Source organism: Seriola dumerili, unplaced genomic scaffold (genome assembly GCF_002260705.1).
Source record: "Seriola dumerili isolate Sdu_G_001 unplaced genomic scaffold, Sdu_1.0 BDQW01000138.1, whole genome shotgun sequence".
Lineage (NCBI taxonomy): Eukaryota > Metazoa > Chordata > Actinopteri > Carangiformes > Carangidae > Seriola > Seriola dumerili.
In genome coordinates, this window is record NW_019174393.1 from 16,524,258 (window position 1) to 16,550,649 (window position 26,392).

Below are 26,392 nucleotides of genomic sequence, written 5' to 3' on the forward strand. Positions count from 1 at the left end.
ACTAAGCGCACAACTGCTCAGCAGTGGGGGACGTGTTTGATGCGTGCCAAGCAGCTAAGCTCTTAAGCAGCTCTTCCTGGGTTAATGCATTCACATGCCTCTGGTGTATAAGGCTTATGGATATTTTGCTTTGTCCCTTGCTTGAGTTATCTTATTCTTAGTAGGTGAGAGAAAATGTTAACATAGTTATTTCTTCCCACAGCTATATCCTGTTCCTGAGGTGTAATTAAAATGTGTTGTTTGCATAATGCATGAATTAAAACACTTACAGTCTAATAATTAAAAAAAAAAGAATTGATTGAAATGTCAGTACAAAGCTAAATCTACCTGGAGTAAGGTGTGACTCCTGCACCTTTGACCTGAATCTCCCATCGACCGTGGGTGCCCGACTCTACCTCCCCCAGGTACATCACAGCTCCATCTCCCAGCTGACCCGCAAACAGCCCGAACTGGTGGCCGCAGTAACAGTGCGCGGCCGGCTGGGAGCCCGGCAGCAGCCTGGAGCCGCTCAAGTACTCCGGAGCCAGAGGATCACTCAGCACATCCTGCGCACTCAGGCCGAGCAGAGCCAGCGCTGAGTGGGACAGGGCCACGAAGTGTGGACGGACCAGGGGCTGAAGAGTCCTAATCCGGGAGAAACACGCCGCAGGGACAGTCCGGGACCCGGGTTCTTCTGAGTCATCCACCGGCAGCTTTTTCAGCGCGGTGTTGTTGAAAGGTAAGCGCTCCAGAGACCGGGACACACACCGAGAGGACTCCATGAAGACTGGAGCTGAACATGTACCAGTCAGTCCGAACCAGCACTGTGAACTGACGTCAAGTAGCCTACCTACTGTAGGCACAGCGTTCAGGAGCGTGACATACAGTACATGGACCTGAATAAATACAAGCCTAAACAAGTGAAACATTTATTGAGCTAGAAATTAAATAAAAGAGCACATTTACTACCTTACCGAATAATTGAGGGGGAATATATCAGAAAAAAAATCATGAAAAAAACTGAAAAACAATCAGGAAGTAAAAAAACAAAAGAGAACAAAAACCCGTCTCAACTCGGAAATTGTGTTTTTTTGAACCATGATAAAGGCAGTGACAGTGAAAAGTGAGTCATTGTTTTGAGGGAGTAAAGAAGTGATGCAAAGAATCTCCAGCAGATGGCGATAACAAAAAGAAAGAAATAAAATGTCACTTGCCGTAAAATTTAAATAAAGAAGAAGAAAAAGCCCTGGGCAACAAATAATTAGCACCGTGTAAATGCTTATTTGGGTTATTTACACATTTAAATGGGACGCTTCTCATAATTTAGAGGAGAAGTTTTGCGGCTGCAGATGTACAGCCTCCTCAGTGGGATCTGTGTCATCCAGTAACTGCTAATTGTAGTCAGCTGTGGCTGGGGAGCTAGCCACCCGGCTAACAGCAGCTAACCGCAGCTAGTCAAACTTTTCAACAACGGTGTAAGAAGATGGACTCAGGTGTTTTCACGGCCATTTCCAAAGGTTGGTTCATCGAAAAACTTAGCGCGAATATAAGCATTTTTTATATCTTGAGTTGGCGATAGTTCAGCTAACGGTGACTTTTGTCAGTGCTTCTATTACAGCTAAACTAGCTTACTTCCTTATTTTCGCGTTGTAACTTTACCATGACATGGTATGTCATGCGTCAGAAATAATTTTGCATGCTTGTTGTGGTATGAATATGTCTGCTCTCTGTGCATACTGTACAAACATGGTAAAAGTTAGCTAACTGAGTTTGAGAACATTGCGGTTATTGAACATACACTCAGTGTTTCCGGTAGGGTTGCATTCAAAACACAATGCTGTTGCTGTGTCCTCCTACTTAACAATAATTAGAGATGATCATTGGTTATTTTCTTACTATTTATTCTATTCTCATTATTGTTTGGACGACTTATGCAGTTTAAAAACATTAAATACCAATTATCACATTAAATTCAAATTTCATAGAGTGACCTGAAATAACTGAGAGTATAGCTGTAAATAACAGTCCTGATAAGACATCCCATCATCACAGTCCCATGCACTTCAATAAGGATAAATGGTACAGAAAGGTGAGCTCCTGCTTTTGTTCTTGTTTTTCAGATGACACCTTACCTTTGGCATCACTGCGCCTTTTGGTCCCACCTTTCCAGCTCATGACAGCCTCTATGTGGCAGGTGCTGAAGAAACAGGATGTCATGAACTACTGGAAAGTGGCAGAGTTTGTCTCTTTAGTAATGGACATGGTCCCAGAGCTGCTAATGTACAAGTACAGGACACAACTGAACCTGGGATTAAGAGCTAGGGTGGGTACAGGTGTAGAACACAATAATGTATAATGTAATATTTTGCTTTATAAGATGTATGAAATGATAGATATTTATAGACGGCTAATGTGAGAATACAGGATTACTTTGATGCATTGTTTGATTTATTTCCTGATATAGTACATCCTTGAGTTGTGCCGACGTGACGAGCTTGTGGAAAATGACTTAATCTTATCTCACTTGGACAAGATTAAATCACAGCACCCCACCCAGGTAGATGTAAGTGTGTCCGCTTTATTTTTGTGACCCTAAATGTGTGCTTCTTAGTTCAGTATTTGTGTATTTAAATGAATGCTGTTATTGGCAGGGCTATCCAGTTGTAAACCTGTAACGTGTAATGTTTATGCCCATATTGCAGATGAAAGAAGAAGAGGAAGTAGCAGGTAACTTTCTTGAGTTGATCCACATTCTGGTCAAAGATCCTGAAGAGAGACGAGACTTTTTCTTGGTAAGACAGCAGCTATTACTCACACCTCTGTGGAGCCAAATCCAACTGTTACTTGTCTGTATAGGTTAATAAGCCAAATTGATTTTCCATGAAGTTGAATTTTGTCAGTTGCACTCATTCAGTTGTGGAATCTGGCAGGTGGTACAAATGGCAAATGACAACTTTGTATTTTTGTTGCAGTAAAATAGCTTTTATCACAATGTCTTATTTTTTCTTAGGAGGTCTTTCCTGCAGAGTATGGACCACAGTATGACCGTGATTTGCAGACACTGTTCTGGGAGTTTCTCTGTCGACTGGCTCAGCTGTTGCCAGTTCCTGACCTTGAACAGGTGATTTTTGATAAAATGGTAACGTGTATCACACTGTCACATGTAAAAAGGAAACAAAGAAAGAACAAAGAAACAACTTAAATAGTCATCTCATGTAATAAACTACCACTACTAGGGATTACAATACTGTTACTACATACTGAATGTTCAGTAACATCATGTCTGTTTTTAACATGATGTTATTGAACATTATTGGGTAGTAATATGTCTTACAGGTGTTTTTGCAGATCCGATTGTCTTGGTGTCCTATTTTTGAAACTCAAACCTTTTGATTATATTGGATTTGGTGTGATGTATGTTTTCATCTATTTCCCTCAGACTGCCTCCTGGCTTGGAGCTGAATGCTCTGTGTTGGAGGATTGTGTGCATTCAGTCTCGGAGCCCACAGACCTGAAAAATTTACTCCAGCACCACAAACATCTAGGGAATTTAGAGCAACATGGTGAGTCATTTCCTGTAACCACTACCATTGTATTTCAAGTTCATTGTTGAAGACACAACTCTATGACAGTAACTTATGTTTAATTCTTGTCCTTTCTTGTGCAGTTCCACCTTCTAGCATGGGAGACAGCATCCTTTCCTCCCTCTCTGCAGTTGCTCCAAGCAGAGTGGCAAAAACTACAGAACAATCCAACCAGTCAAGTCCTTTGCAAGGCCTCAGCGATGAAACACACACTGTATCATTTGTGGATGATGTGGCAGTTGAAATAATCACAGTGACAGATTATGCAGAGGTTGAATTAGGCACAAGCACCGACATCGAGGTGGTAATGGGAGAGCACAGCTATGAAGGAACAGACGGCAGCACAGCGGCTGAAGGTTCGCTGGTTGTGCTTCCTGAGGAGACGACCAGGGAAGAGGAAGTTGGTGAAGGAGGGGGAGAGGTGACACAAAAGGTTGGAAGTGGTTTGATAAACATCATCCATCCAGAAGTAAACAGGGACGACTCAGCTTCCTCCCAACACAAAATCTCTGTGGGACCTCATGACTGCCCAGACTGTGAGAAGAAATTTAAGTTTGCCTCTTCACTCATCGCCCACAGGGTCATCCACACCGGTGAGCGCCCCCACCGCTGCAACGACTGCGGTCGCTGCTTCTCTTTCAGGCAGTCCCTCGACAGACACAGACACACGCACAAAACTGGACGCAAGTATGACTGCGTCATCTGCGGCGAGACCTTCCACTCCTTGTCCGCCCGCACAGAGCACAAGCAAACACACATGGAAGACGGTGTTTACATATGCCAGCAGTGCAACAGGAAGTTCACCTGGGAGCTAGCACTTGCAAGGCACCTTAAAACTCACACTGATGATCACAGCACTGACGAGCCCACGGAGAACCAAAACGATGAGCTAGAGGTTTTTATAAGTGATGAAAATGTCTGTGAGGATCCTGTTGAACTTGTGGAGCCGGACTGCCAGCTGCAATATAGTGATCAGGATCCAGAGAATGCAGAAATTCAGAGCAGTGAGGGTCCCACCTGTGAGTCTGGAGGCCTGGTCCCTGAACTTCTTAATCAAGTCATCTCTGCAGTGAAAGTTCGCACGAGTGGGCGCAAACGCAAGCCGACCATGAAGATTCAGGTGATAAATTTACAGAAGCGCATGGCCACTAAGAGAAAGAAGATCACCCAAGTCAACCCTCCAGCCCTGAAGCCTTTGCCTCTCAGTTGGTAAAAATATCCGGCCTCATTAACCACCCTAGATGTTTCTCACAGTTCTGTTTTTGTTCTTGCACAATGACACATAGTTTACAGATTTACATGTCGTTATGGTAGCATTTCTCTGCAATCAACACTGCATGATAGAAACTCCATATCTGAGTTATATGTTTTGTTACATAGGCTACTGTTGTCTATCAGGCTGATCAAAGTGACTCTTCTCTTTAACAGTGCAGAGCACTCTTACGGCTCGCCCATGGTCTCATCGAAGGACAGTGATGAAAGTGAGTGTTCATTTTTACACATATTATATCTTGTCACAACAGTTATGTAATCAGAGTCCATAAGTAGAATGACATTGCAAATAATTAGTTGAAAAAAAATTGAAAATCCTTTAAAAAAAGAAACTAATATTTTCCCTGTAACTTTTACATAATGTGAGCAAAATATAAAATAAGTTGACTTAAAGAATTCAGACACTTTCTTTATACAAGCCCTTTAAGTGTGTTGAAATAGCAAGCAGTTAATTATTCACATTCTCATGAAATTTCCTGCTTCAAGATCAAGATATCCCAAGATAGGCCTGTATATTATTAAAAGGTTTGAAAGTTAAATGGTTGCAAAATATAAACATAATTGTATAATAATTACTGTAAGTTCTTCAATAGACAGCACTTTACTTTGCCTCTTATAACACACTATAATGTAGTTGTAAGCTTATATAAGTGGGTTTTTGTATTTGTCAACTATAACTCTTCCTGAGCACAAGCAGAGACTGGTGTATAAATGGATTGATGAATGACATTATAGTAAAACACACTTGTAATAATGTCTTCATAGGAGACATAATAATTGTTGACAAATACTATGCATTACACTACTAATGTATCTCCTCACAACGACGTTATATTCTGTTATAAACCATTATTAAATGGTTATATAGTTCTTATAAATGCTAAATAAGGCTAACACACTTCAAGACAACAGCCGAGTAACCTATGTCAGTATCAGAAACAACAAAATGAGATAGCAGCTTGGGTATAATAGTTGCACATTTATCTGCAGAAATAGGAATATTATCTTTATATATCTTTTTTTTTCATTATTTTCATATAGAGTTGAATGTGTCAATACAGGTTATTTCAGCATTATTTGTTTATTTACCAGGTAATTTTTAATTTCCAGCCTGTAATCTGTGGAGTCCTGGAAATCTTTTAATTACACTAAAAAACATAATAGTAAAAAATGCAAAAACCCTTTATTCAGTCATTTTACCATTTCTTAGCATAATGTTAATTTCAGTCTCTTATAACTTTGTTTTTTTCCATAAGGTTCTGTCGGAGATGTGTCATCAGCTGCTTTCTCCTGTCCGAAGTGCTCCTTCCACCATTCAGAAGAGGTGCAGGTCCAGCAGCACATTGACAGTGTTCACTCTGAGGTTGAGGAGGACAAACCGTCTCTTCAGCCTCTTGCGGATGAAGAAGGACGTTTTAGTTGTTCAGACTGTGACAAGAGCTTCAAGTTCCAGTCTTTACTAAAAGCCCATCAGCGCATCCACACAGGCGAGCAGCCCTTCCTGTGCTCTCAGTGCGGACGACGTTTCTCCTTCAAACAGTCACTGGAGCGGCACAAGCAGACGCACAAATCTGGACGCAAGTACGAGTGCCTGATCTGCGGGGAGCTCTTCAAGTCACTGGTGGCTCAGAGGGAGCACAAGAGCACCCACATGGAGAACGGTGAGTACCTGTGTTCAGAGTGCGGCCGGGCGTTCGCCTGGAAGTCAGCACTGGTGAGGCATCTGAAGACCCACGGCGAAGATGCTGACAAGGCGGAGCGTTCTCACAAATGCCCCCGCTGTGACCTGGGCTTCAGCTGTGCCAGCTACCTCAACCGGCACCTCCAGACTCACCAGGAAGAACGAGTGCACAGCTGCAACTGTGGAAAGAGCTTTGCCTACCGGGCGGCTCTCACCGCACACCAACGCATCCATCAGAAAGAGCGGCCGCACATGTGCACACAGTGCGGCAAGGGATTCCTCTACAAGGGCGGTTTGCTGAGCCACATGAAGATCCACTCAGAGGAGATGCCCTTTATGTGTTCCTTCTGTGGCAAGAGCTTCAAGAGAGAACGCAACATGAAGAAGCACGAGCGCTGCCACACCAGGGAGAACGTCTTCAGCTGCTCGCAGTGTGACAAGAGTTTTGTCTACAAGGCGACTCTGATCAGACACGAGCTGACTCATTCAGGCGAGAGGCCGTACCTGTGCTCTGACTGTGGGAAGGGTTTCTATTCCCACGCAGAGCTCCTGAAGCACGAGAGATTCCACACAGGCCACAAGCCCTTCCAGTGCCCCCACTGTGGCAAGAAATTCACTCAGTCCTGCTACCTGACCATCCACCTGCGCTACCACACCGGAGTCCGGCCCTACTCCTGCACAGAGTGTGACAAGAGCTTCCTCAGTGCCAACCGCCTTAAAAGACACCAGCGAACACATTCAGGGGAAAAGCCATACCTCTGTGTAGTGTGTGGGAAGGGATTCAGGCAGTCCTATAATCTGAAAATGCATCAACGAACACATATCATGAAGGTAACATAGTGAAGCAAGACTCAGAACTTATTGATATGGAGATTGTTTTGGAAATTGAAATTGTATGATATAGTTTGGACTGGGACAAAAGCAACTGTAGAAACACTGTTTTGGCTCTCCCTCTTATGTAACTGCATCTAGTGTTGAAACTTCAAGCTAGCAAGAACAGGTTCATGTTGAATTTCCCCTTTTTCCATTATACATTTATTTTCATGCTTGTGTTGCAATTAAAGTGCACTGAGCAGAGAGGTGTGTTTTTCAGATGCATTGTGATGTAGTTTTTGTCTTATTTGGCTCAAATAATGAACAGAACAAGGTTTCTATATAAATTCAGTCTTTATTGAGAAGAGGGCCAAGTTTTATAACAAAAAATGTAACACTGGTTATTGGAAAGGAAGCTTAAAAGTTCTTGTGCTACAACAAAATACATTTTCTCTTAACAGCAGTAGTTTCATTTCAAACAGTAACATGAAAAAAACTGAGTTGGGTCTCAGACAATGAAACAGGTTTACAGCTGGTGACAGGACAATGTTGAAAATCAGCTTAGACATCTTTTGGTATTTAGTGTTGTATTTTTACAGAATTGCCAAGATGAATTTAGGTGTTTACTGACAAATTCAATTACAGAGAGAGGACTAATGGGCCTTATGTATCGTGTCATGAAACTTTCATGTGAAAAAGACAAAAGTACCAGACAACTACGCTACTGCTGACTTTACTGAATGAGTGAAACTGGGCAGAACTTCATCCATGACAGATTTCAACAGATGCGAGACTTTCCTGCACAACCAGGTGTTGCTGCACTCTAACAGTGCACACATCGGCATACATGATCGTTTTGAGCTGAGTCGAAACAGGAATATTAAGAAAACGGTGCCGGCCAGACGAAGCAGTAACCCTGCTGTCCTCACAGCGACCTACACAGCGAAGTGCAGAGTGATGGGGCAGTGGTCGCTTCCCATCGCCTTGTTGCGGATCTTGCTGTCGCACAGGCCTGGCAGCAAGGAGGACGACAGCAAAAAGTAATCGAGCCTCCAGCCCACGTTCTTGGCGCGGGAGTTCATCATGTAGGTCCAGAAGGTGTAGGCGTTGGTCTGCTCGGGGTAGAGCTCGCGGAAGCTGTCGCTGAAACCGGCCGACAGCAGCTGGCTGAAGCCCTCGCGCTCCTCGGGGGTGAAGCCGGCGCTTTTCTTGTTGCCCTTGGGGTTCTTCAGGTCGATCTCCTGGTGTGCAACGTTGAGGTCGCCACACAGCACCAGGGGCTTCTGTATGTCCAGCTCGGTCAGATACGCCCGGAAGTCCACGTCCCAGGTTTTGCGATAATCTAGGCGCACGAGGCCTCTGCTGGCGTTTGGCACATAGGCGGTGACCAGGTAGAAGTTGGGGAACTCTGCAGTGATGACACGGCCCTCCTTGTCATGCTCCTCTTTGCCTGGAGAATTGGTAGAGGAGAAGGCAAATACTGAACCAGGATTCAAAGAGCTTTTCAGTTTAGTCATTTACAGATGGTCAACAAGGTCAAATCACTGTCTGTGCAGTTACTACAATATGTAACTGACAGTTTGTCACGTGTTGGGAAATTTATCTTGCTGAGACTTATGTGTAAGGTAAATATGAAGCTATCACCAACAGCTGGTTAGCTTAGCACAAACACTGGAAACGGGGAAACAGCTAGCTCTTTCCAAAGGGATCAAAACTCACCTACCAGGACCTTTAAATCTCACATAGTAACATGTTAAAAAGTATAATTTACCTTTTTACAGAGGCTCTGTGCTGGATGTGGGACCAGTCAAGTAAACAGTGGAGACTCCATAAGTTACTACCCTTAACCAAGTAATAGTACTGCAGATAATTTTATTCTTGTGCAATTTTCAAACATTTGAACTCTTAAAAACTATCAATTCAAAACTCTACTTGGCATACTTGTGCCTAATCGCCAACAATGCAGGTTCAGGATCTCACAGACCAATACCTGAGGTCTGCTACACAGGCACGGCATTTCTAAATGGTATAACAGCAAAATAAAGCACCACTCACCAATGCCATAGGTCACTTTGAGGGGTTCAGTCTTGCAGAGCATGGCCACACCACTGTAACCCCCCTTATCATCTGAGGCAGCCCAGTACTTGTGAGGGTACTCGGGCATGGAGGTGATATCACCAGGGAGGTCCTTGTCCGCACACTTGGTCTCCTGCAGGCACAAAACATCTGGATCCTCCTCGCGCACCCACTGGGAGGGAAGAGCACAAATGTGTGAGTGCATAACCATTTAGCCTGCTGACTAACTTATGTTTCTCAGGGTCACTGCAAACTCACATCCAGGCCCTTCTTCTTCACCCAGGCCCTCAGCCCGTCCACATTCCAGGAGGTGATCTTCATGTTGGCATCTCGTCCATCTTTGCTGGTCATTTTGTCAGGAGGATCCTCATACAGCACTGGGGCCTCTGGTTCCTTAGCCTTCTTCGTTTTCTTTGCAGCAGCTGTGAGGTGGAAGATAGACATATGTCATAATGAAAGCAGCTAAGAAGTCAGATATGTGCGTTTGTGTGTGAATGTGTTTTAATGCGTGCTGTAATACCAGAGCCGGCGTCATTTTCCCCATCTGCAGACGCCTCCTCTGCCTTCTTGCCTCTCTTCATACTTGAACTCGCTCTGACTGCAAACACACCTCGCAGACACACAACACGCACACACAACAGCACACACGCCGCTGCAAGAACAGAAGAGGAATATAAATGATGTGTTCATTTAAAACTGTCAAGTGTTGAATGCTACAACAACAATATGCTGTCCCTCCACCCTATGTCACCAAATGTACAGGTTCTTACTGTAGTGCTGAATCAGTGGTTGATAAATCAATTACTCAATTGATAGAAAATGAATCAGATATTTATAGTCAGATATAACTGTTAAAGATGATTTGCTGTTTCCAGCTTCTGCAGTGGGAGGATTTTTTGTTCTGTATCATTGTAAATACATTTTTTTTGGGTTTTTGGTCAAACAAACAAACAATTTCCCTTCACCTTTGGGTTATGGGAAGTTTTATATTTATAGCATTTTATAGATTTAAAAATTGATTACATCAGACAAATATTGACAAATGAATTGATAATGAAAACACTTAAAAACAGTGAAATGCTTTTGCTCAAATTAAACAGACTGGATGATTTTCAGTTGTTAACATTGAAAATCTCCACACAGTCAATGCTGCTCACTAGATTCACTCACTAGACTGCTCACTGCTTACTAGATTATTGATGTTGATATCAATATCGATAAATCCAACTAACATTAATATTACACATATTTGATAAGGATCCATTACATTTACATCCAGTGGTTCTCAAACTTTTTCACATCAAACCCCAAACTGACACAAATTAGTCCATGGACCCCCATCTGATAAAGACTTTTGCTTTTAGATTTTTTAATCAAAAAAAGTGAAACCCATGACAAGAACAGTCATATACTGTCATTGTGTTACTGGTGGATGGAGTTATAATGAAAATAAAACATGGCGACCCACTTTGAGAACCACTAATGCAACGGATACACTGTTTCTAAATGTTTCTGTGCTGCGGTTTGTTGTAATTTATCAACCAACATATCCAACAATACCATCTATCTGCAATAAGCCAATACTGGCCTATATATTGGTCTATTTTTAACTTTTACAGCTATTATTTGGCTGATTGAAATTTTCTCCAGTTGTGTTTCCAATTACTTTGATGAAGCCAACTTAAACATCTACAGACAAGCAAGTGTGAAAACTTATAACGGCATCAGTATCGGCCTGTTGGATGTCGGCCCAACCACGATGTCTCCCTTCTTGTAGGAAACAGACGTTCAGCTCGCGGTACGTCTTCATCCTCGTGTTACAAAATACCTCAATTTCACACGCATGCATTTGTTTCAGATGGCTCATCGACTTGACAAAGGCCGAGCGAGTTTCTGAAGGCTTCAATATTTTCTCTGACAAAGAGGAAGCGCGCTGACAGCCTTTATTTTAATGAAAATCGTTGCTGCATGCAGCCAAGCGCATTAAATGTAAAATATGAGTGAATTTGAGACCCGCTGGATGCAAGATCAACAGCATGTATGAAGAAAACATAACTACACAAACTACAGAAGCTAGCTAACAGTTTTACTGTGTCACACAACAAGTTTAATGGTAAGCTATGCTAATGCTAGCGTTTCCTCTGACAAAGACCACTGAGCCTGCAGCAGACGGCCTACACTAAGAATCAATGGAGAATGACCAGCCAGCTAACTTTAGTTTCTTCACACCTTCACTGATTGATCTACTGATGCAAATCCGGTTAAATATAGTTAGCATTTTATTTTCGATCGACGACACCTTTCAGGAAAAGGAGATGCAAATAGTCTTACTTGTACTCTCACAACAGGATGCAAAGATCAGACAAGTGCTGCTTCCCAGTCACTCCCCCAAACACACACACACACACACTCACACATCCACAATCGCACACACAAAGCACAGCAAAGATTTCTGACCACGTGCTTGCTGTATTTAGTGACTGCCGCATTACATGCCTGCTACAAATTGCAAAAGAAATCCACATTTTAATTTATAATTTTAAAGATATGATTACAATATATAAAGTATTAGCTGCTATGACACACACCGCATTGTTCTGAAGTATCGCATCGTGTTTTTTCAGTATCCTGAAGTAAAACACAGGCCGTTAGACGAAGCTTTTTGGTCAGGCGAACTCCACAGCTATTAGAATGGGTCCTTCGAGGTTCATATGGAGGAGCTGAGTTGCAGGAGTAAGCTAAGGTAGTAAATTTACTAGTTTTATCATTTAACTGAGACGAGTTTTAATTATTGTGAACTACCGAATGAAATTAAAAAGCTAGGTATACCTATTTTATCCTTCAACGCAGCGTTAATATAAGCTAGTTTTAGGGGAGCCGTATGTTGTCAGTGCTAGCTTAGCAGCAGCACAGCTATGCAGGATGCTATATTTTGGTTTTAGGCTAAATATGGACATAATTTATCTTTGTTACCTCTAATGTGGCTTTTATTCAGGTTGAACATGTATAGGCTGATATGGCATAGGCCATTTAAATGTAAAATTACAGTTTAGAATTTAATGTTAGCATGTTTATCATCAAAAAACACAAACGCCCACTCATAAATCACCAAAAAACACCTCTGGGAAAATGTAAATTCGCATTCTGCTGTGGAAGCTAATTTCTGCAAGGAAAAAGATTAGTTGTGGTGCAAATAGAAATAGTGATGGTAATTCACAATTATACGTTTTTGTATTGAAATTATGATAAACTAAGTCAAAATGACTCACAAAGTTGAATATTTTGGCGCAGTAAGTTAAAGTATTGGCTTTAAAAGTTGAAAATGATGATAACATGTTCAAACTGTAACATCACATCTGAAAATTTTGACTAAGTCACAAGTTTGATTCAGTATCTCAGTTTTTACTTCATATTTCATAATTTTGATTTAGTTACTCATTGTTTCATTTAATTGCTCATACTTTTACTTAGTATTTTGTCATTTTGGCACACGTGTACTCTAGTGATTTAGTATTGCACGTCTATAAAATCATAAGACTTGCAAGAGTAGTAATCAATCAGTCAATCAAGCTATAACTTAACTTTAAGTGTGCTCATCAGTGAAACTGGCCAAGGAGGTTTCTGATTGGAATCAAAACCTGTATACAATTCAAACTGGCACCTAATTTGTTTGAACTAATTCGAATATAATCCATAGACTGTATTGCCCCCTGACTATTGCATCATTTACATTTATATATTTTCTGAATTTTCTGGCACATTATTGAAGCAGTTAGGTTAATATTGTAAAGGATACTTGGAGGGCTGAAAGGCCCTATATGCTCTGGTAATAAGAGCTGATACTTTTGTGAGAGTGTGTTCATTTTAGTGTGGTTCATTCCAGCAACATTTTGTGCCAAACTACAAAAGAAAATGAATCTTAAGTGTGTTGTTATAAAATAACATGGAGTCTGTCCCCACTTTGTCCCTGCTTAACCTTCACTCTTCTCCCAGTCAAGCTTAGTGAAAATGCTATATTGCAAATAGAAATTGGCAACAACTTCCAGTTTAGCCAACCATTGCTGCCATCTGCTGGACAGGGCCGGTGGAGCTGGCAGTGGCTAATATGACCAAGTTTAATGTTTAAAATTAGTGGAGTACCCATGTAATTTCTCATAATTCTGTATTAGTATGTTACAATTTTGACTTAATTTTGATATAGTATCGTATTTTCACTTTTCATGTTTTTTTTTCCATGGGCAGATATGGCCTTCCTTAAGAGATGAAGTGATTAACTGGAAAATACAATTGAAAACAGACACTATTCTAATAGACCTGTTGGTTTTGTGAAGAGAGAAAACATTAGTCTTCACTGCACATTCTTTTCTCTTTTCTATAGACTGTTCTTCAGCTGCCATGACTGTAGTAATCGGGTTTGAGGGCAGTGCCAATAAAATCGGCATAGGAATCATCAGAGATGGTGAAGTTCTTTCCAACCCTAGACGGACTTACATCACACCTCCTGGTCAAGGCAAGTCAGACTTCTGTTAAAATGCTAACGTCAACTTCACTTCAGGGGTGGTATGTCAAAGTCTAACGTATTTGGAGTTGACAGCATGTTATTTTACCCATCAGGATTCATGCCAAGTGACACAGCCCGGCACCACCGTGCTGTCATACTGACTGTCCTGAAGGAGGCGCTGGAGCAGGCAGGGCTGAAGCCTGCAGATATCGATTGTGTGGCGTACACCAAAGGTAACATAAGATACTGTGAGTTCATCTTGTAGTAGAGCAAGATTGAACTTGTCAGACGTCTGTCAGAATGAGGATTACCTCATACTTTTACAAGTTTTACAAGTGTGTGCTCATGTCATTCTTAACTACTTTACCCTAGATATTCCTAGTATTTGCCTTAAGACACTACAGAGAGTCTTTGGATGGAGGCAGAGCTTGCCCTTTGACCTTTCTTATAAGTTTCTACCTCAGGGTTGGTAAAAACATTTCTCCTCAGTTTAACATGATGTACTCACCTGCTTGTTCCACTTCACTGTAGCTAATTCAGTTACGTTGACTACAATATTAAAATCCAAAGCAGCATTTCTTAACCACTGCACAGTTACATCACAGGGTTAATTCTAGATATCTTGTGCATTACTTTATACTGTACACATTCATATCCAGCTCATGTGTTTGATATCTTTGAAAACACCAGAGTTTAAAATAACATTGTTCGGATAAGCACTATTTTCCACCAAGTCCAGTGTTAGTTTTGCATGTTGAACGTCATGGCTGTAATTTGAAGCTTAATTTTGCTCTACTTGCCAGCAAATATACAGTATGTACAGTGGGCTGACAAATTTGTCATTTGTTTTTAAAAAGGTAATTTTAGGACAGTGAAGCTACCAGCTGCCAATATTTTGTGTTGCTGTTTTAGTGGATCCCATTAGGTTCTTTCTTTTCAGGATAAAAAAACAAACATCATAGGACACTAAAATCCTCTTACTGACTTCAGGTTAACTTACGTTCTTACGGCATTCTCGGGTCTGTGTGAGGGAGGCCTCTTTACACGTCTGATGGCCCTAAGGCAAAGATAGTTTAACATGTTGCAGTAGGCAAAACTGACAGGCTGGTGTTATGTTCTCTCTCAGACAAAGACAGAATATCTTTTGAAAAACCTCTCCCTTGTTCTTCCTCTTCTCTGTCAGGCCCTGGTATGGGTGCCCCCTTGGTAACGGTGGCTCTGGTGGCTCGTACAGTCTCACAGCTTTGGGGGAAGCCGCTCCTCGGTGTCAACCACTGTATCGGACACATCGAGATGGGTCGACTCATCACCAAAGCCAACAACCCCACTGTGCTTTATGTTAGTGGGGGGAACACACAGGTTGGTTTCTTTTATGTAGGTAACATGTAAACATACAGCGAGTTCCAAGTAATTTATTAGACACTGATGTATTTATATTGTTGTCCAATTCTTACTGTGCAGGTTATTGCATACTCAGAGCGGCGGTATAGAATATTTGGGGAGACCATCGACATTGCGGTTGGCAACTGTTTGGACAGGTTCGCCAGAGTTATAAAGGTTTGTGTCATTCTTGTTGTCATTATAGCAGCGATTTGCCTTTTACTGTATCTGAGATGTGTGTGTTGATACTTCTGTGCTGAACTCAACTCAACTCAGATTTCCAATGACCCCAGTCCAGGCTACAACATAGAGCAGATGGCCAAGAAGTGAGTGGGGGTTTACATTTACAATTGCACATTTGACACGAAGCAGTTTCACTGAGGGAGCTGGGGATGTATTGTGAGCTTAATTTTTGTATTTTCTTTTTGTCCACGCTGTTAGAGGGAGTCAGTATGTGGAGCTACCGTATACAGTTAAAGGAATGGACGTCTCATTCTCTGGGATTTTATCCTACATTGAGGTGAGTGGTGATTTATGATTCAGTCCTCTCAGTTATCCTTTGACATGTTTGACAAGTTGTGAAACTGATTCTCAAACCTACAGTTTGATGTTTATCTTGTGTTTTCTTTCTATTTTTCTTTTATAGGAAGCTGCTCATAAGATGCTGAGCTCTGGTCAGTGTACAGCAGAGGACCTGTGCTTCTCACTGCAGGTACTAAGGACCAACACACCCAGTTAGTCTGTTAACATAGTGCTGTCCTGCATGGTAGATATGTGTCGCTCAGTAAGTTAAAAAAGATATAATTCAATTCATTTTTATATGTATAGCGCCAAATCATGACGTGGCATTTTACCCTAAGGGGATAAGGTGAAGACAATGAGCAGCACTAGGCAACAGTGGAGAAGAAAAACTCCCTTTTTAACAGGAAGGGGGCACCCCCAGTGGCTCACCTGGTAGAGCAAGTACCACAAAGGCTTAGTCATTACCTAAGCAGCCTGGGTTTGGATCTGACCTGTGGCCCTTTGCTGTATGTCATCCCCCCTCTGTCTCCCTGACTTTCCTGTTTCTCTCTCACTGCAACTATCAGAATAAAGGCTAAAAAGTCCAAAAAAAACCAACACAGGAAGAAATCTCCAATAGAATCACAGAAGAGAGAAAATACAAAGTTGTAATTATTTGTAGAAGTCAGTTGTAAGCTTAAAGGCTCTGATCTTTTTTGGGTGTCCATAGCAACTTTAAACCTCAAAGCCTCATAACACAGTCTTCAAAGAACTCAGTGTTTAGATGTCTTGCCCTGTTTTGATCTTGAAATATTTGGACTAAAACATCATGACAAGGCCTACAATGATATTCCATTGTCTAAATAGTTGCTGATTAATTTTCTGTCAGTTGACTAAGTGATTAATCAACTAACTATTAATCAACAACTTGCAGCTCTAATCGTGATATTAAACTGAGTTGATAATCTCTGCAGGAGACAGTTTTCTCCATGCTGGTGGAGATCACAGAGAGGGCCATGGCTCACTGCGGCTCCCAAGAGGTCCTCATCGTCGGGGGTGTTGGCTGTGAGTACACATCAGAAATGGATGCTTCAAGGAAAAATCCAGTCCAACAAATGTAGTCCCTGTTAAAAAATACATACTGTTGATGTCATTCGTGCCTCTGGGTCTGTCTTTGTGGGGACTGTTTATCTGGGTCAGTGATATTTCCAGTGGCTACAGTGCTTCATAAAAATATCAGTAATATAACAGTTAATGTCTTGAAGTGTGAGAAAGAACCAGGTTTACTTTCTAGAGTTTATACAAATGTACAATACAGGAGCCTGAAAGACTGTGTACACTATTGTATTGTACACTGTATCTACAGTTGTGAAATGCACTGAAATGAGTCTAAGGGCTGGATTTTGTCTTTCAAGGAACAGGCCTACCCATGTTTCCTCTGTGTGCGTGGGCACTCAGAGAAGTGACTTCTGACAAAAACACAAATATTGTCATTCCTGATACTCGGTAAACTGTGCAGAAGTGTTATCAGATTAACAACAGCACACATTCTTCCTGTTTTTGTACCTAAAAACAAAGAGAATGACGCAGTGGAAGAATATTCATTCATGATTTTTCAAATTGGAAAACAGATCATTTTAAAGTCACCTTTTTACCAGATTTACAGCAGTATTTGTGAACTTTGTCATATTTTCTGAAATGTTAAATCTTAATCTAAATTTTAAACATTAAATCTTAACGCTTGCGTTCTCACCTGAAAAAATATCAAAACTTAGTAAAGTAATATGATAACAGCCCGAGGACCAAAATTGTAACAGCTTTGAGTCTGGTTTGACCATGGATAGAGCAGGATCAAGCTGTTATTTTGGTACTTTGGCAGACCGTCAGTGTGAATTTGACCCACAAAGACCCACATTCTACTGATGTTGTTCCAAACTGTTGTTTGTTTGTAAATGAAATTACCTCTCAGTCACTTGGAAAAGAGCTTAAGCTAAATGTCTGAAATACGAATATCCTTGTACCTTAAAGGATAATCCCAAGATTAATTAAAAAACCATTCCCTGTAAGTAAGAACACTGAGAATAATTAAAGCTCACATTCATTCATTCACCAGAAGATTTAATGTGTGTTTATATGATTGTGTCCAGTCTAAGTGGAGAGTAAGAGCTCTGGTTTCCTCTGCAGGTAATCTGCGTCTGCAGGAGATGATGGGAGTCATGTGTAAGGAGCGAGGTGCCAAGCTGTTTGCCACAGATGAACGGTAAACCAGCCCGTCCACACCCAGCACATTCACTTACATTCACATTACAACAGAGTTTGTTTGAGATTCACCCAGGCAGCACTGATACTTTAACCACTCTCATACCATTAACATACAATATAACTGGCTCTACAGTCAGGTGTTGAAACACTGGATTATCAGGACTGTAACACACCCTTCAACAGGTCTGTAGTGTGGGTGATGTAGATGGCTTTTCCACTGTGACAAGAGTGAAATTCAGGATCACACTTAATTCTCTAAATATAACAAATACTCATGCTAAACTGCTTTTTTAATATTATTTATTATTTAAATCACATATACTACTAACTTTTTTTAACTGCATGCCATGTTTTAGATTTGTTTTTATTCTCTTCCAGGCTGCTATTATTTTTTATTCATTTCATTAAAATACTTATAGTAGAAAAAATCATCACAATAAACTTTATTGTAGTCATGGTTTAGAAACGTTTTGATGGTAATGTGCAAGGACAAACTTATTTGGAGTCTATACAACCACAACAATGTTCAGGAAAATAAAGAACAAACGGACACGAGGCTCAATGATTACACATCAGAAGCAGGTTTCAACTCTACATATTGATCTTAAGTGCTTTTAAAACAATGAAACTATCTTAAAAAATGGCATGCGTTACAAAAGTGTAAACAGTATGTAAAGTGTATATGATTTGTAGTAAATGGGCTGAACATGCAGAAACATTGGTATGGCCCTGTTAAAAATATTTACATGAAGGGAAACAATACAGAAATCTCCATATCAAACCCTTTGTATGAAAGTGTGACAAGAGCAAACCATCATCTTTTCTCTCCATCACAAATTCTCACTGCTGAATTCCTAAAATATCCTGGGATCTCAGTCTGCCAGGAACACTGTGTTCCAGGTTCAGTCCAGATAACACACTGTTCCCTGTATGCCACAGATTCTGCATAGACAACGGAGCAATGATTGCTCAGGCCGGCTGGGAGATGTTTAGGTCCGGTCAGGTGACGGAGCTGGAGGACTCATGGATTACACAAAGGTAGAGTCCACGTCACTGTTTCTCTTTGTCTCTCTCCCTTCTGTTCTTGTTTATCTGCTTCTACGTTCTTCTGGGAAATTATGACGAATCCACACTGGTTGCTTGTGATTTAATGATCTAGAAAACAGATTTTGATCCATGGTGCGTTCAGGGTCCCTTAGTTAGAAAGTATATAGACTTTACTATTACCCTTAATTATACAGGGAACATAGTAAGTATCTCAGTCTTCACCATCTCACTCTTTGTGTGAAAGAAAGTTGTGAATCCTGGATTTAATTGCTGTAGGAGAAATTTTAACATTGTCACCTCACTGTGCTTGTACTTGTTGCCTGACCATGTCGAGCATTAACATTTGTCCTGTTGCAGGTACAGAACAGATGAGGTGCAGGTGACGTGGAGAGACTGACTGATGGACTGAGCGACACAACATCCTGGTGTTAAATATGTTGTTGCAGCAGGTCTGTAGTACACCTGGCCTCTAAAGGGACACTTACACTCTGTTGCATGTGACATTAGAGTTGCTACTCAAAGTCAAATTAAGCATTCGGCTTTAAAGATGTCATGAGGTTTGTAGTTGTTCTTGTTTAGTTTACTCATGTTTAAAGGATATGTCAGGTGATAGTCTCTATTTTTATAACTGTCATCAGATACCATGAAAAACCAAACCCAACATTGAACTGATCCTGCTAAAAAGAACTGTGTATACAAAGGCTCATACATGTTATTCCTCTGTTGTACAAAAACACATCAGTGAGCCACAGTGTTGCAAGCAGGTCTTCATTGCTATGCACACACACACTGTAGTTTATTTTTACTCAATTGCGCATATGCCATCCTGCTGCTGGTAATACAGCAATTGCGTATTAATCCACAGCTGAAAATAGTACCCAACAAATGCACCATTTCCTCTTGTTGAGTAACGTTTGCTCAGAGCTACAGTCCAGCTGTTACTGAGCTGAGTTATTATTATTTGGGACATGTTTTCAAAGATTTATATCGTCAGTAGTAAGGAATGGGCTTCAGGGCTGAGCGCCACAGACATGGTGGGGAGGTCAGAAGGTATTGTGAGCTAGACTATTTTCTGTGTTGGTTTCGTTCTTTTCATGGGATTTGACACTAAAAATACAATATCACCAGCTTTTTCTTTTAAAATTGTTAGGGAACTTCACTCTTTGGTGGCTGTTGTAAATACTCCAGTAGAAAGAGGTATATTTTGATTGTCACATTTTGGAGAACTTATGCATGTCAACTACACACTCCTGCATAACTTCCTCTGGTCACAAGAGGTGGTGGGACTTTGCCTGGATGGACCACATCCTGCACCTGAGCGTTCACATCTACAACAAACAAATGTACTGTCAGTTTGAGATTAAAGGTGATTTGTTTTTTTTTCAAAATTAAGATGGCTACTTTACATTAGACTCTCTACATGCACTGATGTGGAATTTCAGGGCTGATAATTGTTTGTTTTGGCTGAGAGAGATAATTCTCTTGGAACTGCAAAAATCTGAAGAGGATTTGTAAAACACAACAAAACCATGTTTGCTAAGCTCACTGCCTGGTTTCTTCAGTGCTGACAGGAAAAAAACTGACCTTAATGTTCTTACTTCCTTTGACTCTGTCCTCATTCAGAACTGGCCACTGATTTATTGTGTATCACAATAAAATTTGTAGTGCAGCTGTTTTTCCTCTCAAGATCTGGCAGTTTAATTTGAGTTTGTGCCCTGCTTTTTGTTCAGTTACAAATTCCTTGTCATACACTTGAGGAGAGAAACATTAACAGAAACATGTGACTTTAGACTTTGTCAGCAGAAAATCTGAACTTGATATATTCAAATAAAAAGGTCTAAGATTGAACTTATCAAGTTTATTCATTTTTATTGAGCAATACCGTTCACTTACATTCCTCCTCCTTCTCCAGTGTAAATTTTTTTTATTCAATAAATTTTCTTCTCAAAAATCAACATACTGGACACGGTGAGATCCCTTATGGATTCATGAATAACACATTCACCTGATTAGGGAACCAAATAAAAACAAAGAAATGAACACAGCATTAAGATCTGACAGGGGTAAAGGGTGAATTCTAACTGTGCCTTTGACTACACCCTTATGTAAACTGAAGACACGGACACAGAAGTCCTCTGCATACATGAACCATAGAACTCAAGCAGGAACAAGACATTCTGTTTATAATCGAGGGGAAGGGGGATAAATCACTCTGGTGAGGGTTTCTCGCACACAGGGATTGGTCACAACAGATTTTTTAACAAAGTGCTTGATTGACCACTCGCTTTACAGAGGAAAAAGAAAAGTTTGATAAAACTGCAGCTTTCAAAAAGGGGGGAAAAATTAAGTTACAGTTCCTCAGAGATTGTTTTAAAAAAAGACCAGCTCTACACATACAAGCTAAAAATGGTAATGAGAGGCGATGGAAACACATCTGATTAATTAAGGCAGGCTCTCTGTAAGGCGTTAAAAAAAGTCCATTGCTGTAAGATCTCAGAGGAGTTAGTCCAAAGTGTCTCAGTGTGGCTTTGCGTGAAGACATCATCCTGAGTGCAGTGTGTGTGTGAACGGGACTCAAAAGTTGTCCATCTTTACATGTTTTAATGTGCATGTAGGCGTGTGTTGTATGTGTTTATATAGAACTTTGGGTTTCTCACACTGCTAGGCTGGGTGCTCCTGGGTGTCCTTGTACCAGACAATCCTTTTTGGATCTGGAAGACAGAAAAACAGAACGTCAAAGGGGAACAAACAAAGACAACGTTTAAAATGCCAGTAATACATAATGACAAATTTGTATTATTGTATTTATTTTGTGTAAATGTTTTCAAAATCTACTTAATACAATGAGAGTGATGTAACTGACAAAACTACAAAATATTACTACAAAACATTGTCATGACAAGCTTTAAAATTTCAGAGGGAGCTAAAGCCAATTTCACAACATTTCAAACACCACCATGTCAACTTACCTCTTTTCTGTCTGTTACACATAGCATTCCATTCTGGGGAGGAAAGAAAAGTCATTATTAAAAAGGTGATGCACTGAAATGACAACTTTAAAATGAAAAAAAAAAAAACTAGCACTGTGTGTTCATAGCTAGTCACCTCTATTGTGATAGTTCAACGCCTCCACTAGATGGCGACAGCTAAGCAGCAGCTTCCCGTTGCTCTCGTCCACCTCTGGACGCGTGTTTGGGGTGACGGAGGTAGTGACTGATGTTTCTTCAGGGACCTGGACTGTGAGACTTGTATCGAGCTGTAGGTCTTCTGACTGGTTAGCGTCTGTGGGCTGAGGTGGGAGGGTGTTTGCAGTGGGGCGAGGGCTCGAACCCTCAGTGACCGGCCTCGCCTCGCTGATGAAACTGAGACCCCACTGGTTCTGAAGCAGCACACCGATGGCGGGGCGGTCCTCCTCCAGCGCTCCACCTGCTGCTCCCGCTTTCACCTTGGAAGCGTAGCTGACAGCGGGCTGCAGCTTGGCGGGGCTGTCCTGCACTGGGAAGGCAGGCGGGGGCTTGAGCAGTGACAGACTGTCCTCCACCCACCTCTCCTTCTGATGAACTTTTTGTGGCCGCTCACTTACTCGGCTGACCCCCTTCTGACTTTCCCTACGGAGGCTGCGCCCTTTGTGCTGCTGGCCCTTGCGTTCTTTTTCCCTGCGGAAGGTGAAACCGTGTGTGTGACCGGGTCCAATCAGGTCACCCTCAGGTGAAAGCTGCCGGGGCTGCTGGTCACCTCCAGAGATGCAGCCTCCACCCCCACCACCTCCACAGTTTCCTGAGCCAGGGGACAGGCGGCGGTTACGAATGTGAGGCTCAGAGTTAGTGGCTGAAACGAGGACTGCTGGGTCGCACAGGGTATCGGACTCACACACAGTGTTGTTGGCTTCCCATGTACCTGAAAGAGGCATTAACATGTCAGTCAAATATCTGCTGTGGTGACATATTGTTTGAATATGTATGTATGTATATATATATATATAAATAAAATATCTACACCGTGAAGCAAATCACAAGTGAAGAACAGTAATATTTAAGCTGAGTCTTAAGAAACCCTATTGATGAATTTCCCCTAGGGGATAAATAAATTATCTATCCAATTATCTATCTATCAACCATGTCACAAATCACTGCCCTGCTCTCTAGAATAAGATTCTCGTTACTGTTGCCACAACAGCACAGTGATAATGACACTACGTATACAAACAGGTGTCACACACTAGATGATTCTTCACTTGGCATTAGTTCATGGATCTTTGCACGGCTTCATAAAAGCAAACACCAGGGGTGGACGACACATCTTCACATGACTTCACTGTCCCAGCTGATTTTAGCCGAACAACAGTTCCCTGTATTACTGCCTATTTTCCAAGTTGTGTAGAAAAAACAAGACAACCTGATATAGAATGAAGAGGGTGGAACCGCTCATACAGAGTGTTTTCTGCTGACAGTATCAAAAGGAAAAATTGAAAAGGTCAAATTTTTTAAGCAAGTGTGTTTGTGGACTGCTTTAATGCTCAAAAAATTTGTTACATAATCAACTGACATACAACTAATCACTATCAATTTTGGCAACCCAAGTCATTTATCTTCTCAAATGTGTGGATTTGCTTATTTTCCTGTGTTTTTGACATTGTAAGTGAAACAAAACAAGCAACTTGAAGGCTGAACCTCAGACTCTCCCAAGATCCAAATCTTGACATTTCTCACCTTTTTCCTGACATTTTACAGACTAAATTACCATTCGAGAAAATCTGATTTATGAAAATACTCGTTAGTTGGCAAACCTACAGTCTGTTTACATAAGGTTTTTCTGTCACATAACTCACGATGAAAAAAGAATGGTTGACCAAGTATGTGCGGGAAGGTTTAATTATTTAGGTCCTAGTAAGTACTTAGTCTAGGGTATTAAGGGTGAAACTCAACATGCGGTTTGCAGTGTTTCAGATGTAGGGACAACAATTGCACGATGAGTGAGTACACCCGGCCCGAACAGCTTGCCCGCTACTCAGCGCCACATTTCATAAAACCGGGTGAGGTAGTTCACTAGCCCAACGAGCCAGTTTCGTACACCGTGACAGAAATTTCGAGAAACCAGCTGACTGTACAGATTTCTGAGAAATTTAGCTCCGTTATTGGCATCTCTCTTCGAACTGAACAAAATGTTATGATTCACGTCTGCAGGGCTGGCAGCCAGCACCTGTGTTAGCAAACTTTAATTAGCAGCGTCATTGTGCGGCGAATTAAACTCGACGGTTTATCCCTCTGCCGCTGTGACATGGCCAACATTGTTCAACAACCTCTTAACAACCACAGCTGCCGTCGAGAAATGGCTTCATTTTTACTATATCAAAAAATTCAGGGCTAGCTAGCACCTTAGCCGAAGTCAAAGTTTCGTAACCCCCCATTCAAAGCGGCGAGCAGGCTGCTATCGCTACCGCTAGCTACGCTGCTAACACTGTAGCAAGGCAACAAAATAACACATCTGAAAGTGATGAATTTCTATCAAATGTGTCAGAAAAGTTGTACAAACTTACCTGTTTTGATATGCATGTCTTTTTGATTAATGTGTCGCGGGAGCTAAACCGTTTAGTAACTTTTGTTTACAGCGTTGAGATAACGACAACTCGCTGGATGAGTCTTGAGCGGCCACCCGGAAGCGACACGACAATGTGGGTGGAACAGGAAGTCCCTGCAGATAAGCGGTCCGGCGGGAAACTTTGAGGGAATTTTAATATTTATTATTAACTCGTGTTGTAATGATAACCCATGTGATAGCCACGTGGGTGTTCTAGGTTTTAAGTAGATTCTTTCTTTAATATGTATTTGTGTTATAAAGAAACAATGTCACTATTCCTAATTTTAATACTTAAATACACTATTGTGTTAAACCTTATGTAAAACAATTGAACAGCCACCAGGGACACTAAATCACTGGAAAAGGCAAAATTGAGATAATTCAGACTTCGGTATATAGATGTTATGCAGCAAATATTGTTTGTAGGTGTATCTGTACTTATAAAGACTGATATATCCAAAGTGGCCTGGTAAGCACTATTAAAACAGATTACTAAATCATCAACCTGGGAAAGTTCAGATATGCCCTGGGCTGAAGAATCATAATCAGCATTTGAAAATAAAGCAGCAGATGTGTTATTAAAATGTGTGAGAGCACAGTGTGCAGTGTGCTAGACTAAAAGATGACACATTTATGATCAGAGATGAAGTCAGCTAAGTTTAAGTAGCCAAATGAAATGCTTAGTGCATTAGTTGGAGCCTTGACATGTTGAATAAAATTAAAGGCTGCAATTACAATTTTAAAAAAAATTACAAATTGACACATTTGTATTGTCATCCACATGGAAACAAATCACTTACCATAATTATTTTATCATATTTTTTAAATTCAGTTAAGAAGTTATATTTGATTGACAACCACAGATTGTACCAGTTTCTCTCCCGACTGTTAACATACGCCTCAGACAGCCCTAATCACACAGTGTAAAGGGGTTGCAAGATGATTAACAGAACAGGAACAATGACACATACTTAATTTGATCAGCTGTACCTTTTTATGATTTTAACAGTCGCTTTTTTTCTTGTGAAAGACCAGATATTTGTCTTTTTCAGGGGGTGGAACTGCTCACAACTCATTCAAATGTATCACAAGGGAAGTAGATATGACTTCATTTTAAGGGGTCACAAGTTCAAATGGTTGGGAACCATTTATTAAAATGTGTTCAGGACTATAGGTGCATCAAATGTTTCAGCCTGAAGTCTTGTTACACCTTAAATCTGTCTGTTTTTATGATTAACCCCACTGCCTTCACACAGCTGCAGGCCTCAATCATTTGCCAATCTGTTTGGATGATAAAAATCAGTTAAATCTACAACATCAGACCAGCTCATCATGGATGTAGACCTACAGACAATGTGATCTAAAGGCTTGAGTGGATTACAGATGTCTCTCTCTTGAATGTAACATGAGACAAACTTCTGTCAGTTTACCCAAAAGCCGATAATCAGTCACCAAAGATCTAACGACGCTGCTGATTTAATGTCAACATAAGTTATTTCCAACATTACACAGATGAATTAATCAATCAATATATGAGCTATTAACAATCACGATGAACACTAAATGTAAGAAGAGCTCACCGTGGATTTCTGAGCAGTCCTCAGTAGAACCATCTTCAATATGTCTGTCCTTCTTCTCCCTTTTTCAGACATCTTTGTGACCTCTTTCTCTCGTTCTACCTTTTGTTTCTATTTTCCTTTTCTTCTGTTCCTTTATATT

At 41.0% G+C, this 26,392-nt stretch overlaps 4 protein-coding genes across 4 annotated transcripts; 2 read left to right on the forward strand and 2 right to left on the reverse strand.

The window, feature by feature from the left end:
- The first annotated feature begins 639 nt into the window (after positions 1-639).
- Positions 640-7,645, forward strand: LOC111224762 (zinc finger protein 11-like). Its single transcript, XM_022749389.1, has 9 exons — positions 640-718; positions 2,100-2,302; positions 2,444-2,542; positions 2,682-2,771; positions 2,990-3,100; positions 3,419-3,542; positions 3,647-4,772; positions 4,992-5,044; positions 6,092-7,645. Exons 2-9 carry the CDS (start codon positions 2,153-2,155, stop codon positions 7,354-7,356), a joined length of 3,018 nt encoding a protein of 1,005 aa, XP_022605110.1. The 5' UTR covers positions 640-718; positions 2,100-2,152; the 3' UTR covers positions 7,357-7,645.
- A 19-nt stretch (positions 7,646-7,664) lies between these two features.
- Positions 7,665-11,840, reverse strand: apex1 (apurinic/apyrimidinic endodeoxyribonuclease 1). The gene is made up of 5 exons (XM_022749390.1): positions 11,737-11,840; positions 9,926-10,057; positions 9,664-9,827; positions 9,385-9,577; positions 7,665-8,779 (listed from the first exon to the last, which is right to left on the reverse strand). Exons 2-5 carry the CDS (start codon positions 9,984-9,986, stop codon positions 8,265-8,267), a joined length of 933 nt encoding a protein of 310 aa, XP_022605111.1. The 5' UTR covers positions 9,987-10,057; positions 11,737-11,840; the 3' UTR covers positions 7,665-8,264.
- A 263-nt stretch (positions 11,841-12,103) lies between these two features.
- Positions 12,104-20,782, forward strand: osgep (O-sialoglycoprotein endopeptidase). Its single transcript, XM_022749305.1, has 12 exons — positions 12,104-12,148; positions 13,784-13,915; positions 14,020-14,139; positions 15,090-15,265; positions 15,368-15,463; positions 15,563-15,612; positions 15,728-15,806; positions 15,933-15,998; positions 16,762-16,852; positions 17,972-18,047; positions 18,989-19,087; positions 19,454-20,782. The coding sequence occupies exons 2-12, from the start codon at positions 13,801-13,803 to the stop codon at positions 19,491-19,493; spliced, it is 1,008 nt and encodes a 335-aa protein (XP_022605026.1). The 5' UTR covers positions 12,104-12,148; positions 13,784-13,800; the 3' UTR covers positions 19,494-20,782.
- Positions 20,783-21,363: 581 nt separating this feature from the next.
- LOC111224707 lies at positions 21,364-24,750 on the reverse strand. Its single transcript, XM_022749306.1, has 4 exons — positions 24,633-24,750; positions 22,202-22,993; positions 22,066-22,098; positions 21,364-21,807 (listed from the first exon to the last, which is right to left on the reverse strand). The coding sequence occupies exons 1-4, from the start codon at positions 24,646-24,648 to the stop codon at positions 21,758-21,760; spliced, it is 891 nt and encodes a 296-aa protein (XP_022605027.1). The 5' UTR covers positions 24,649-24,750; the 3' UTR covers positions 21,364-21,757.
- Between the last annotated feature and the right edge of the window lie 1,642 nt (positions 24,751-26,392).